At 41.5% G+C, this 15824-nt stretch overlaps 1 protein-coding gene across 1 annotated transcript in view; it reads right to left on the reverse strand.

Annotated features, from left to right (window-relative positions):
• Positions 1-10222: 10222 nt before the first annotated feature.
• The window catches only part of INTS2 (integrator complex subunit 2), a 70203-nt gene continuing 64601 nt past the window's right edge, over positions 10223-15824 (reverse strand). The window contains exons 23-24 of the mRNA XM_089676645.1: positions 15234-15410; positions 10223-12531 (exon numbers count right to left, since the gene is read on the reverse strand). Of these exons, the coding sequence (XP_089532771.1) occupies positions 12362-12531; positions 15234-15410 (347 nt within the window). The 3' untranslated portion in view covers positions 10223-12361. The remainder of the gene's footprint in view (positions 12532-15233; positions 15411-15824) is intronic.

A 15824-nucleotide genomic window follows, 5' to 3' on the forward strand; every position in this document is an offset into this window, starting at 1 on the left:
TGCTTTATGTGTCAGATTTGGCTTTTTGTTTGTCATATTTTTTGTGTCATACCAATAAAAACAAATGAAATAAACATGAGATTGCTTAAACATTTGTAGTTGCAACAATTTTCTGGGCGAAATGGTGCATTATCTGACATAAATTCAGGGGTGCCAATATTTTTGGCCATGTCTGTATGTCGGAATATAAATATTCAGAGTATTTCAGCCAGGCTTCATGGGCGACAGAAAAGGCTGACAGGTATGGTATTTAAAACAACAATATTTGTAATATTTGCTACAATATTTTTACAAACAGCACAGCTTATTTTAAACTATTGGCATACCTTGTTTGCATGGGCCAGTTTATAAAGGTTATCTTAACCCTTAATGCAGAGAATGATGGCAGCCTTTATATTCGCTCATGACTGTGTTCCTTTAGGTCAGGGGTGTTGAATTAAAATTCAAGGAGGTTCAGTCACTAAAATGTTTTTCTGGCTGAGGTCTGAATCTCAAAGTGTAGTCATTGTATGTCTATAAAAAAATGAGACATTTATCATTTCCATAGCAAGGAAGGAAGGGGTGGAAGGAAGGAAGGGAGGGGTGGATAGAAGGAAGGGGTGGGTGCAAGGAAGGGAGGGAGGGGTGTAAGGAAGAAAGGGGTGAATGGAAGGAAAGAAGGAAGGGAGGGGTGGGTGTAAGGAAGGGGTGGGTGAAAGAAAGGAAGGGGTGGATGGAAGGAAGGGGTGGGTGGAAGGAAGGGTGGGTGGAAGGAAGGGTGGGTGGAAGGAAAGAAGGGAGGGGTGGGTAAGTGAAAGGAAAGGAGGGGTGGGTGGCTGGATGGCAGGAAGAGAGGGGTGGGTGGGTGGATGGAAGGAAGAGAGGGGTGGGTGGGTGGAAGGAAGGGTGAGTGGAAGGAAAGAAGGGAGGGGTGGGTGCATGGAAGGAAGGGAGGGAGGGGTGGGTGGAAGGAAAGGATGGGTGGAAGGAAGGTAGGGGTGGAAGGAAGGAAAGGAGGGGTGGGTGGAAGGAAAGAGGGGAGGGGTGGGAGGCTGTGTTGAAGGAAGGGAGGAAAGGGTGGAAGGAAAGAAGGGAGGGATGGTTGGGTGGAAGGTAGGTTGGACTCACGTAACTCATTCAGATGCATCAGCCTGTTGGCTGCTGTGTTCAGTTTCCTGCCCACACATCCTCTGAAGCTGTACGGACTGGAGTGTGAGTGGGCACAGCGGGAGGCAGAGCAGATCTAGCCTCTCTCTTCCCTCTTCTCCTATTGGTGCAGAGGATGGAGGGAGGTGCTGGGCAATGAGAAGAACACAGCAGTGGTGGGAGAGAGAGGGAGCTGGGGTAGAAAGAGAACGGAGCCGTCAGGTATGTTCTTTGCAGCGATGGGCGTGGTGACATGCAGCGATCTTCTGTATGACTTTCAATGAGGCAGCTGGAAGCTGCTACTCCTCCTCTCCCTTCTGCGGCTTCCAGCTGCTTTATTGATAGTCATACAGGAGATCGCTGCTTGTCACTGCCTCCACCGCCACCCCTCCCACACTTCCCTAGTCCCAGCACTGCTCGCCGCCCCCACCTTATTTCCATTCACGGGCGAGTGGAAATATTGAGGGCTGCAGGGATGGTTGGCAAGTCTCCTCTGGAGGGGGTTCAGACCCTCCTGACTTCCCCCTTATCTACGCCCCTGCTGCAAGGGGTGGGGCACACACTGTGATGTCATGTTGCTGTGACGACTGCCCTGCTCAGCAGCAGATCTGTCATTGCGAATGGGTGGTCCAGAGGGAGCGCTGCTGGGGCCGTTCTCAGACTGCACTCCGCCATTTAGTGACAGCTGCTTTAGGGGATTGGTTTTTTGAACAAAATCATGTCATCAGCTTACAAATCCAGGCTTGGATGCACATATTGTGAATTATATAGCAATGAAATATGTACAGTATATAATGAGAAGTTTTATGCATACTTTTTTTGCCTACTAGCACATTATGAAATCCACCATACAGACAGAGGGGAAAGGGCAAGACTAAGAACCAGTCAAATTTTTGGCATGTAAATGGCCTGATGAGAAGTATGGTGATAAGAAAAGAAAGCAAAGTGAAGAAGAAAATAACTGAATCAGTCTCCTGCTGAATCCCTTTCCATCCAATCTGCAGACCTGGGATGGAGAGAAGACACTATTGTATCTCTACAAAAGTCTATAAATGTAACAGAAGAAAGTAGTGTCATATGCCTTGTTAGATTGGATTATAAGTAGAACAGGTTCCTTGTATGTATTTTATGTCTGTATTTAGCAGTTTGCCTGGGGTTCAGGTTTAATGTGGAACTTTAGTGTATTAAAAAAACAACACTGAGGTTTTCATTGCAGAACAGACTTTGTATGCTTCTTACCTGCCTGCTATCAAGTTTCATTAAATTGTACAATGAACTCCGCATGCACAGCTTGGTGTACAATCTTGGCATGCCTTGGGTAACTCTTGGGTGCATGCATCATCCTAGGCCAGCCAATCAAGCTGGCTAAAGATGCCAAACCCCAAAGACGACCAGACGGCCACTGTGATAAAGTGCCTAACGTCATTCTTTTTAGTTTATTTATAGCAGCCAGGCAACATAGACAATACAGTAATCTGAGGTATATTTGTGATTTTGTCCCCAAGCAATTGTATTTCATTTCAAAATGGGAGAATTTTTGCACATGTGCCCCAGATATGGGTCATGGTGCCAGGCTCCTGTAAGTAGCCCCAGCAGACGACAGAGACAAAGGAGTAAAATGGTTGGGCATTATACCAGCTAGATAAGATCCTATAATTATTATTATACAGGATTTATATAGTGGCAACAGTTTGCTCAGCGCTTTACAAAATAAAGGGAGACAATACAGCAACAATACAGTACAAGACGGTTAGGAGGGCTCTGCTCCTTGGAGCTTGCAATCTAAGAGGAAGGGGCTGCTGGTACAAAAGGTAATAACTGTGGGGGATGGACTGGTAGAAGGAATAGAAGATTTGGTTATTACATGAAGGCAGGAAAGGCTTCCCTGAAGAGATAGGTTTTCAGAGATCGCCTAAAAGTGGGCAGAGTAGGCTATAGTCTGATAGATTGGGGTAGAGAGTTGCAGAGGATGGGGGAAGCTCTGGAGAAGTCTTGGAATTGAGCATGGGAGGAGGAGACAAGGGAGCTAGAGAACAGGAGATCATAATTGCACTCATGCACGTGAGAACATACAATTTGTATGCTACAGCCAGTATATTGTCCCAATTCATGTCATTCAACGATACCTGTAGCTCTTGTTCCCATTTAGAGAGGAATGGAGGTCGGTTTGGGTATGACTCCTTCAACAGGATTTGGGATATCTGTGAAAGTGGATAGTTTGGTATAGAAGATTGAGATAATGATTCTAAACCCATAAAAGGTCATGTCAGGAGGTCTAGAAAGCTTCGTATACTCATTGTTTCAACTGAGTATATTTCAACCATACACATGATGAGTTATGACAGGAAGAAAGTATCCGGGGAAGGAGAATCCAACCACTATGGGAGGAAAGTCTCGGCGATGCCAGTGAAGTAATTAAGAACTAGACTCAGGGGAAGGAAGCTAATCCAAAACAATGTGTCAAAGTACTCTGGAAGAAAGTAAGCCCTTACATAGGTAAGTATCCCATACTTGCAATGTTGCATGAATTGTAAGGGGTAACAGCTGTCTTTGAGGTCTCTGACCAGGTTCCGTGCATGGTAAAGAGGACAGAGGAGATCATTCTCCAAATGAGTCCACAACTTGGTGGATTGACCGTGGTACCAGTTGACCACTCTAAGTAAAGACGCAGAATGAAAATAGAGCAGCAAGTGGGTTGAGCCACTCCACCCCTGCACTTAGGTAAGGAAAGGATAGCAGGTCAAATTCTGAACTTTTTGTGTCGCCAAATAAAGGCGCAGACAGCGCTATTCAGGGATAAGAAAAAACGGGATGGATGGACCAGGATGGCTTTAAAGGTATATGATTTCAGTAGAATGTCCATCTTAATAGCACTCATACGACCAAACCAAAAAGTGTGTGGCTTGTCAAGATATTTGATAGCAGTTTGTTCACATTTAAAGGCAATTTAACTATGAAGATGAGATACAGATGATTGGGGTAAATAGATATTCATGGCCTCCATCTTATCATAGTTCACTTTAAAGTTACTCATAGCACCAACCTCCTCAAATATCCGTATGAGAGATGGAATAGAGACCTGGGGGTTGGTAATATATAGTAGGAGGTAGTCTGCATACAGGGAGAGTTTGTATTGATTGCGACCTACTGTAATGCCTAGTATATCAGGGTGCTGAAGAATAGCAATGGCAAGGTGTTCCATGGTGAGGATATATAATAACGGGGAAAGAGGACCCTCCTGATGAGTTCCATTGTGGATCCAGATAGGGTCTGAAAGAAGGCCATTGGAGTGGATTCTCACCTGGGGCACGTATATAATGCCAGGATTTTAGCCAATAGCTTAGGTCCAACACCAGTCTGTTGAAGCATTTGTTGAAGGAAGGACCAGTGAACCCGGTCAAAAGCCTTTTCAGCATCCAACGAGAGTAGACAGGCTGGGATATGATATTTTTGGGCATGTTCCATTAGGATGATTTTTTTAGGGGAATTTGTCCTAGCCTCCCTGCCACAGGTAAAGCCCACCTGATCAAGATCAGGGATCAAGGGAATAAGTCAGTTAGCAATTATTTTGGAATACATACGAATATCTATATTTGTTAGGGAAATGGGGCGATAGCTGCCACATAAAGCAGGATCTTTACCCAGTTTGTGGAATACTGTAATATGAGCTTCACATACCTGCGTCAGGAAAGGGGAGTCTGTAGGGACTGCATTAAAGGTTTCAGTTAGCAGCAGGGTGAGCAGATCTTGAAAAAGGTTTTGTAAAAGCGGGCTGTATACCCACCTGGACCTTGACTTTTATTGTTCTTGAGAGAGGAGAGTACAATATTAAGTTATTCTTCTGTAAAGGGCTTTTCAAGATCTTGTGCTGCCTCTAAAGGAATAGTGGGAAGAGCAGTCTTAGCAATGTAGTCCCCTATGTTAGGCCTATGGACATCTGCGGATGGGTCAATTGGACAAGTAGGTGAGTTATATAGATTCTCATAAAAAGAACAGGAGTAAGCCATTAATTTATTTAGCTGTTTATCAGGGTGCCTGAGTGTCAGGATAGAAGTGATGGTATTCTTGGTTTTTAAGCCTCTACATAAAACAGTTTGTGCATGTTGTCTAACATCCATAGTTTTCTGGTCCAGTAGTTCTAAAAGTAGGAGCCTAGTGTCAGAGTGCAAGTATAGTTGTGGGAGACTGGCTCCTCTTATGAGATTTTCCCAATGTGAAGATTGGGGTTTGAGAGATCCACAATCTGGGTGAAATGTTCTCTCTTAAGCCTGAATCCATGCTTAATGAAAACGCGCAGAACCACACACTTCAATGCCTCCCGATGAATAGGGTCACAGGTATTGTCAGGTAAAGAGGACAAATACACTGGTGCATGATCTGACCATAGTATGCTACAAATACTACTTTGTGGATGGAAGGTGAGGGCAAAGTGACTCACTAAGAAAAAGTCAGTTGGTGAGTAGGAATTGTGGGCGGCTGACTAGTATGAGTAATCTTTATCCATAGGATGGGAGTTTCTCCACAGAGAACTGTCTGGCCCAAAAATGAGAAGTCAGATAGGTTTCCTGTAATATATTCGGGGGAAGAACGAAGTGATCACAAAATGGGTGGAGTAAAACCCATATATCGTAAAAGGTATCAAATACAGTAATAAAGCGAGAGGACACTCAGCACAAAAATAGGACATACAAAGCATATAGCAAGGCCATCTAGGGAGGCAAGACAGGCTTAAACATGTTGATATCAAACACAAATAAGCCAAGTATTCATGTATAGTAACATGACCAGAATCTCCTAAAAACTGGACTCTGTAATAGCGTCAATGCTCGACCAACAAACATTAACAACAACCTAGCAGTGGCACTAGCACAGGGTGAAAGACGAGAGGCCCCTTCTGCAATTCACATCAGTTTCCAGCACAGACAGACAAAAGACACACAAAAAAAAGAAAAAAAACAACACACAAGGGGGAAAGGGGTCGGGATGGGTATAAAAGTAACATGGAGGGGAAATGCCAAGGAACAGAGGAATGGTAAAAAGGAGGGGGTTTGGGAAAAGAGGAAAAAAATTTTAAAAAAATTAAAATAGGAAAGGGTGGAGGGGAGAGGAATGTGGCCACACGCCATATGAAGGGAATGAGGGAATTAGGCACTTTTGTAACAGTGGTTCAAGCAAGTCCAGCAGAAGCTCCACTGAGCACCACTTGGGCCTGTATGCAACTAAATAAACACACAAAGGAACCTCATGTAACTAAGATAGTATTAGAACAGCAGCAATACACAACAGAGCATGTCCCTGGGTAGAGTGCGGTCAGCTTCCCCAGGAACATTTACGAGGTGTACGCTGTCTATCTCTATAGAGGAAGGCTTGCCCAACAGATCATTGAATATGCTAATGACAGTGCCCCTCAGTTCTGCAGGGCCAGTAGCCTCAGGAAGCATACAAATTCTGATGTTATTCCACCTATGGCAGTTCTCTAAGTCGTCATGTTGAAAACGGATTCGATTCAAGGTGGCTGCTAGTTGCCTATTGGAGTGTTTCAAGCGTTTGCAGTCTCTGTGAGTTAGAGTCCCTATGTCTGGATCAAGTATTAGCGATCTGCCCCAGAACTGACACAGATTGTTTCACTTCAGTCAGATCTTGCGTTAGAGAGGATTCAATCCTTGCAGCAATATTGTCCATGTCCTGTCTTGTTGGAAGGGAGAGCAGTATAGCTGACAATTCTGCTGGGGAGAGGATGGAACACTTGGCAGGCATTATAGCCAGTCTACTTTCCGAGCACAAGCCTGGTCACTGGGACTGATATGGCTGGCGGGTGGCTTATCCTGTAGCAATGTTGGAAAGCCCAACAGGCTGGAGGCAGGAGGAGATCTAGCTCTGGCAGGAGTCTCAGATTGAGGAAGGGGCTGTCCTGAGGCTGAGAAGATGGAGGAACCGTGCCATCTTTGGGAGTAGATGCTAGCGCCATGCTGCTCCTGAAAGCTGAGCGGGTGTGCCGAGCTGCAGCAGGGAAGAAACTCTGAATGTCAGCTACTGGGTGTCCTACACGATCCCCCTTCTGCGGGCAGCATTTGAGCATGCAGCAGGTGGATAGATGTCCAGAAATCCCCTCACTTTGCAAAGCTGGGTACAAAGCTCCTTCACCAAGCGTCCCCAAGCCGCCATCACTCGGCAACACCCCCGTATTTAGCCAACTTATATTGAAATTTAAGTTGGACTTAACCCATCAACCATTAGAAGAATTCTCTGGTCCTCCTTGACTAGTTTGGATTTATAACTGGTAGATATGCAGGTGATAATACCTGAAGAGCCATCAACTTATAGATCTTGCAAACACCCATAAGCTTACCTTGATATTCCTTTGTCTAGTTGCCAAGAAGACTTTTGATATATTAGCAGTCATTTTATGTTCTCTACTCTGGATTTCATGGGCTTTGCCGGAGGATTTATGAAAGCTTCAGGACTATACTTCACCCTTACCACCATCAGAATCCCATTCTGTAATCACTACGCTTTTAAAATCTCTAATGGCACTCCACACCAGGGCTGTCCTCTTTTGCTCCTATTGTTTGCTCTTTTTATTGAGCCTCTGGCAGCCATAATACATCCTAATGTGAATATAGTATCACCATTAAATATTCCCAACATAAAAATCTCCTTTTTTATTCATGATGTCTTATTGGAAAAGATTTATTAAAACTGGGGCATTCAGAATCTGGTGCAGCTGTGCATGGTAGCCAATCAGTTTCTAACTTCAGCTTGTTCAATTAAGCTTTGGCAATAAAACCTGGAAGTTGACTGGTTTCTATGCAGTAACACCAGATTTTTCACCCTCCAGTTTTAGTAAATAACCCCCATTGTCTCTTACACAGCCCCACATCTCTCTTCCTAACCTACAACGGGATATACTTCAATTTGGCCTCTTTTTGGATTATAAGGTGCATGAGGATAGGTCAAAAACACTACCTATGCATTCAAGGGGCCCAAAAATTAAATACAACTTTCCCTTTAGGTAAGAGGGAGACTCCATTAAGTGCCTGGGGACTTATATTACGTCCTAATATAGCAACTATAGTCGACTCCTTTGCCGTTTTTTGGGTTGGAAGGATGATTTCCTGTAGAATTAATATATTTTCTCTCTTTATGGTTTGCTCTTCTAACTTACAGTCATTGCAACAAACCAAGTACAAGTTTATCTGGCATTGGAGAAGATCTAGGATAGGCCACACCTCTCAAGGAGGTCTCTCAGTCCCCAATCTATCTGGGTACTATTATGAAACCCACTTGCATCAGATAACTGGCTGGTCTGAAAGCCCTAAGCTCATTGGGCACAAATTTAATTTCCACCTCTCTTCCACTTAAATTGAAGACTATGCTAATCTCATATAATATTTGGTACTATAGTGTTAAGACATTGGCATCTCTGTTCTACCTCCTCTATTTGCACTCCAATAGTGCAATCCTTGAATTTACTCACTAACCTATGTATTACGCACCATTTACGCTGGGAGTCACAGGGCATTTACTTTGTAAAGATATACTTTGTCCTATTTCGATCTCCCTTCTGGACTTTAAATCTCTTAAGGAAAAACACTCCCTATCAAATGAATGGACCTCCCATACAGCTTAGCCGTTACCTATTGTCACTCTCCAACTCTGACTTTTCCAGGGCATTCTTTGAAAAACAATGCTTACAGGGTTCTATACAAAAAGGACTGATTTCACAGATTTATAAACATCCTGCTGCAATACCAGATTCCACTACTCATTCCCTTTGTCATGCATCCATGAACTATTGAGAAAAGGCGTTTTCATCTACTCTATCATCTGAGGGTGTGTCCGACCTGGTAAAATGCTACCTTTCACTTCTATCTGTAATCTCACAAGAGAGAATATTTAGAAAAATATGATTAAAATGGTACCAATGCCCATGATTTGGGACTCTGTTACTAAGACCTCTCGTTTTGTTGTGTACAAAGAAAATTTATATAAGATATTGATGCATTGGTACAAGACCCCTGTAGTGCTTAATGTGATCAACCCAAATCTGTCTGACAGGTGCTGGAGGTGCATGGGAGGAGTGGGCACCTTGGCACACATGTTTTGGTTTTGTCCACAGATTGCTGGTTATTGGGCTATGGTTAAGACGGTCTTAGAGCAAGTGCCTAATGTTAACCTTCCCCTAGATCCACTACACTACCTTTTGGGGCTACCCTTTAGGGGTATTTCTAAGCAGTCTAAGAGGCTGGGAATGCGTATTCTGTCGACTGCTAGACAGGTAATACCATGACATTGGAAATCAGTCAATATCCCCACACTAAACCATCTCTTAAGAGCGATTTCTCTAATCAGAGAAATGAAATATCTTACAACTCTAGTGGGCGATTACTCAGGTCATTTCCAATCTATTCGGGAACCATGGGATCATTCTCCCTGTAGTAGACTTTCTTCCTCTCCTCCCCCTTATATAGTTCAGACACTTCTCTACTTGCTAAGCTTTAAATAAATAAAAAAATGTACAATATTAAAAAAATGATACAGGACACCAATTAGGCTTCATAATAGCGACCGAGACACATCTTTTCCCATGTTGGAGAAGCAGTGGTCAGGATGGATTATTGAGTCACATTTTTTATTTTGCCCTATTGTCCAAAAATATTGGACTATGGGTACCACTGCTGGTAAGGCAACTGTCAGTGGGTAGTTGTACCTATCGGTATCCAATAATAGCAAATAAAAATAATTTTAATGGATGAACCTTACAGTATCAACTATTGTGTGCTTATTGGCTAAACTCTAAAATCATAGGAATACTAGATTTAAAACTAATGATAGCAAATGCTTTAATGGCTAAAGGAAATTAATGCAATATTTTGGTACATAGTTTCTCACCCTGAGTATGAAATGAAATCGACTATATGTAATCACTGCTGGGGGAAGCAATCACAATTGAAGCATTCAGCATACTTCTGAGCTGGGAAATGAAGTGGGGAAGGTGGTATTAAAATGATCAGGTAATGGATATATTACAAAATGTTTGCTAGTAGAAACAGTTTAGAAAATGACATCATAAAAAACACACATACACACAAAGAGAAAAAGGTCTCTTAAAGTGTATTTTTACAAAATGCAAGTATAACCAAATTTCAGTAGTCAGGCTACTTTATAGTAAAAAAAACAAACATTTATGGGTACAAAGTGATTATTTACAGCGCCAGATCCATTTATTGGTTTTCTATTTACCATATGCATAAAATATAAAATACAGGCAAGTATAAAGTTATAGTTTACATTTTCTTATTCTAACATCGTAGAAAAGCAGTGAAAATATTTGTGCACACTACAAACATCAATACATTGTCACTGTCACATTGGAACGTTAAAATTCCTTATTGCGCAGAAGACAGCAACACATTTTTATGTGGGGGTTGGATACCTACATTTTTTTTTTTTATTGTATGCATAGGTAGGTGATATTTCTCTCAAAAAGTTTGGTTTTCTTGTATTCTATAAGAAGTTCCATAGGGTGTTAAAAGTAATCTGGGTGTTTAAAGTGGAACTAAAGTCTCTCAATCAACATTAAATATTTTTAATTCCTTATGCTTCTAGCCTTAGAAAATAGATAGGAAGTTATGTTACATTTACTTCCTTTAAACTTTTTTTTTTCCAGGTGCTTCCTGGCTTCTCGCCTAGGCTGAAATGATGTCATACACGCCCAGAGTCTTCATGGGCATTTTTTTTTTAATTAGATCTAGGGTTTTCTCGCCCAAGCACTCCCTCCTACCTACATGCTTAAGCTAAGGACAGATGAATACCAGGAAGTAAATGCTACATGAATCATCTGCCCTTTCTCAAGATGCCAGGGCCAGAAATGTTATGGGGTGTTTTTCTAGATCGTTTCTCAACAAAATAAAGAATGGAGCCATGGATGGGCAAGTTTGCTTGAATATTAAAAATTAAATAGCGTTTTCAGTTTATGGTACTCAGATAGTTTAGTTCCGCTTTAAGTACTTTATATTTTACAAATTATACTATTTTCTCATTTGGCTGCTGACTTTTACAAAACACAGAGACTCACCTGTCCCTCAATCTCACGATCTCCTCACACCGGCCACTGGCCGCCCTGTGTCCCCTGCGCTGGCATCTACAGTGTGTACACCCAGCTGTGACATATCGTGCCTCCACAGACTGGTACCCACTGCACATGCGCAAGTAGCGCTGTGCTTTGTGAATGGTTCTGCAGTCTTCGAGGGGGGTAGGACAACTTCCCTTTCCGATTGCCTAGGTGACTACAGCGGAAGTGGGAGCAGGTGCAGGTCAAATTTTGGTACCCCCCGCTCCCCAAAGGTGCTAAACCTTAAACGGGGAGTGGGGGACAAAGCCTTAAAGTGGAACTTCCCCTTTTGGGTTTAGCTCCGCTTCAAGGCACTGACACATCATTCACCCTTTTTGAAAAAGAATGCAGGACCTATGAGATAGAGTGAGTCAAAGCACCTGTATGTATTATGCTCCTGATATGTCAATGCTTGCACAACCAAACAAGCATCTGACCATGTAAAAGCCCTACTCAATGTCCAAACTGGGCTCCCATGTGTGTGATGTATGCATAAATCTCAGCAAGATTTACTAGATGCCATATGAGCCATTTCTCAGTTAAGTTATTTACAAAAACAAAGTTATTAGGGATTTACATCTTGTAAAGTGATGGGGGACAGTGTGCATTTGTTTACCTAATATTGATAAGTAGTAATTGCAAATTGTGCATCATAGCTGCCAGGAAAGCAGCCAGAAATGATCTTCAATGCATCAAGCAGTGTCACTACCATTTTCTACCAAGTATAGGATCTGAAAATCAATACACACAAAACAAAAAAAAAATGTAGCGGGTTCAGTACTTTCTGGGACACCCACCTGGAACAAGCATGTGCTCCAGGACTTCTGACTTTCCTGATCTTCATCTCAAAGTACTGCATTCGGAGACAGATATTTAACTTGCATTTTCAGATGAGCAATATATGCCTTCATACTGCTCAGTGAAGTTTCTTGTAACTTTACATTTAGCATCCAGCTGCATTTAGGCACAGCAGTGTATAACTACTTATACAATAAGTATATAAGTTTACACCACTCTTAAGTTATTGTCCAGGTCAGCTGTGACACTTATTGTCTTTCAAATTCAAATGTGTCGCTGTTGTGATAAAGAGCAGAACCTAATAAAACCAGTGGATAATAGTATTCACACTCCTGTGACACTCATATAAATTATTTCAATAATGGTACTTTCAACTCGCTGACAGAGCTGTACATCTGGATCTACACTCTCTGCCTCTTTGGCAGATACAGACAGTGTGGAAAGGTAAAACGTGCTAGGTAGCTCTTTTGGTTTTTCTTTAAGTTGCTGCAGACCTGTTTAGTAAAACACAAAAATAGAAACAAATAAAATAATGTGATAGACTTACTAGAATTATGTCAATTTATGTATACACACACCGCTAACATGTTCACAACTATATAATAAATTGTAACATAAATTACAATTCTTAACTTTAAAAGTTCCCGTGCTTGAAAAGTGTCCAAAACCCGACAAACAAAAGTGCTTCATGCTACACAACTTTGCTCTCAGTACTACACACCTTATCATATCCTTCACCTCCACACTGTAAAACTCACCAGATTTCCATGACACTGTATCATAATAACATAGGATTATGCTATTTTACAATGCACAATTAGTTACAACGTAAAGTTTATACATATGTAAAAGCCGATAACAACTAATCCACATACCTTTATAAATCACCTCCCAGTGCCTTAAATAAAGAGGTCTTATTCTAAAGTGGGATCTCTACAGAGTGCATCAACTCACAGCAACCAGATTCCCTTTGCTAAAGTTATGCCCATACAGGACAGGTTGCGATTGGTTAAAGTGTTACTAAACCCACAACAGTAAAATCAGTTTGTATATGCAGCAAAGCATGCTTGTTATACTCACTGTGGAACCCAAGGGATTAATCCTCTGCATTGTGTAAAAAGGATGTTTGATCCTGTCTTCTCTGATCCTCCCCTTCAACATTCCCATTTCATCTCATGATAAAACAGAGCCTCTGGGACACAGTGCACATGCTCAGTTTGGTGTGTACTGCTAGAGAGTTTTTTTACATTTCTTGGGAGGGTGCATGTGATCAGCACAGGGCCAATCAGCACTTTCCAGACAGAGAGTCAGGGGTTATGCAGCTTCATAGGACATGTGCTTGGCTGGACACTGACAGAAAACACAAGACTGCTCTAACTGCTGATGAGAAATGGTATTTCAGTTTATATTTACTACAATAGTTGCATTTCCATGTTCTGTGTACTGTGGGAAACCAGATATAGTGAATGTAGGGTCCTGGGTTTAGTAACACTTTAAGGATTGATTAATTTAAACTGGAACTTCACTCTCTCAATCAACATTGACTATTTTCAATCCTTATATGCTGATAGCATTAGTACATAGATAGGCATGTATCTCATATTTACTTGTTCTAAACAATTTTTTTTGTTTATTCAGCTACTTCCTGGTTTCTTTTCTAGGCAAATAATGCCATATATCCCAGGAGTATTTTTAAGGGGAGTAGACGTTTTCTTAGCCAAGTACGCCCTCCTGCTTGTATGCCTAAACTAAGAGCAGATGAATTCCAAGAAGTCAATTCTACATGAATCATCTACCCTCACTCAAGATGGCTACGGCCAGAAATGCTAGGGATGTTTTTCAAAATTATATCTCAATAAAATAAAGCATGGAAACATGGATGGATGGGGGAGTTTGCTTTGAATATTAAAAATGAATTAAATAGAATTTTTGCTTTGTGGTGCTCAGATGCAGTGTAGCTCCGCTTTAAAGATAAGAACTCTCTATTGAATAAAGCCGGCGAGGTCAACAGAGACTGGCCAAATTTCGATCTGTGTATGAGCAGACTGGTTGTACACAAGTTGATCTATCGATATCGGGTCATTTATATATCTCATTAACAACTTCCAACCCGGCCACTGTACATATACAGCCAAACAGGACAAATGCCATTGTCGGATGTGCCAGTATGTCCCGCCAGAAGCGCACCCCTTCTGCGATCCTTAGGGGCATGCAACAATACAATCTGTGACTGCTGTGTCCACTGGACACAGAAAATCACATATCAGGGTACAAAGCAGCTGTGATTGGCCCTGGTACCACGTGATTGCTGTGACCAATCACAGTGATCACATTATCAGTTTTAAACAATGGCTGTCATTCATGATGCCATTGTATACTACTTTACTACTCTGATCTCTGTGATTGGTCGCAGTGATCATATGGCCAATCACAGTGGCCCTGTACGATGTGATAGCTGTGCCCAACCATAACTATTATAGTAGTAATCAGTGGCTACATGAATGTAGCTGAGCAGTGTAAAAATGACTGCTCATGCAGACCGTACGAGTGCCCGCATAGCAAGGCTTGCTATGGGGTGCACTCGGCAAGGGGGAGCATCCAGATACAGCAGTGGGAGACCCAAGAAGAGGAGGATCAGGGCTGATCTCTGCAAGACCATTGCACAGAGCAGGTATGTATAATGTTTGTTATTTTTTTATTTATTATTTTATTAATTAAATAATAAAAAAATAAAACAAATAATAAATAAAATTAGGTTTACAATCACTTTGATACTCAGAGAAACAATACAAAGAAAGACTGCAGTTTTGAATGCTCTAATTGGAAACAGGGTTATGGGACCTGAGATTTAGGTCACAGCTAGAAGTATCTAGTTGTGACCAACATCTCAGGTCCCATAACCCTGTTCCCCTCTTACATTTATTTTTATACTCATGGGTTCGCAGGTACTCTAAGTATTTACCTTCACACTAACTCTATGTAATCATCCATGTTTGCCTTTCTTTGTTGTATAATATTGATATACTATGTTACACTTATTGTATCAAGACCATTGATTTTAAAAAAATATAAAATAAAGAATTTATCAGAAAACAAAAATACTGTAACAGTACTAGCCACTGGTGCATTCCTTTTTTGTCTTACGTTTTAGAAATGTAAGCATCAATAATAGCACAATCAAGAATCTTTGACTCACGCGTAATAATTGGGTCAACATCTCTTGTCTGTGTGGCCACATTTGATGCACAGACTTGTCCTACTTGTATTAGCAGTGACATGGTGTCTTCATACAGTGGTGGAAATGCTTGGCAGAAGGATACTAAGCAGGGCAAGGTTGGCATGAAAAATATATAACGCTTAGCTTGAGTTAGTACTGCAAACAAAAAAAAGAAAAAAAAAAAATTTTTATTTTGAAATTCCAGTAATTGCTTTAAGACCAAATTGTCCTAGATTTGGGAAACTTAAGTATGGTCAGTGCTAATCTTCTCTGTATTCATTGATTACATGTCATCTGGTCTGCAACCCAGGCGAATGCAAGTTAGAACATGCTTGAGTGCTAATGGCTGTGTGATTCTCCACCACAGTGTTACGGAGTGGGCATTCCAGAAATTAAATGGTCACACCTTGTATGTCCAACATTTCTGTGAGATCCCACTGGCTTAACAGTGCAATTGCATATATTTTCCTGGGCCCACCTCTAATTCTTACTTTTCTTCCCAATTAAAAACCTCCCTCTACTTCAGTGGTAAGTGATTAAGTGAACACTTGTGCACTCCAATTAAAAGCC

This window comes from Staurois parvus, unplaced genomic scaffold (assembly GCF_062004578.1).
Source record: "Staurois parvus isolate SC_StPar_1 unplaced genomic scaffold, SC_StPar_1.0 ptg000172l, whole genome shotgun sequence".
Taxonomy (NCBI): domain Eukaryota; kingdom Metazoa; phylum Chordata; class Amphibia; order Anura; family Ranidae; genus Staurois; species Staurois parvus.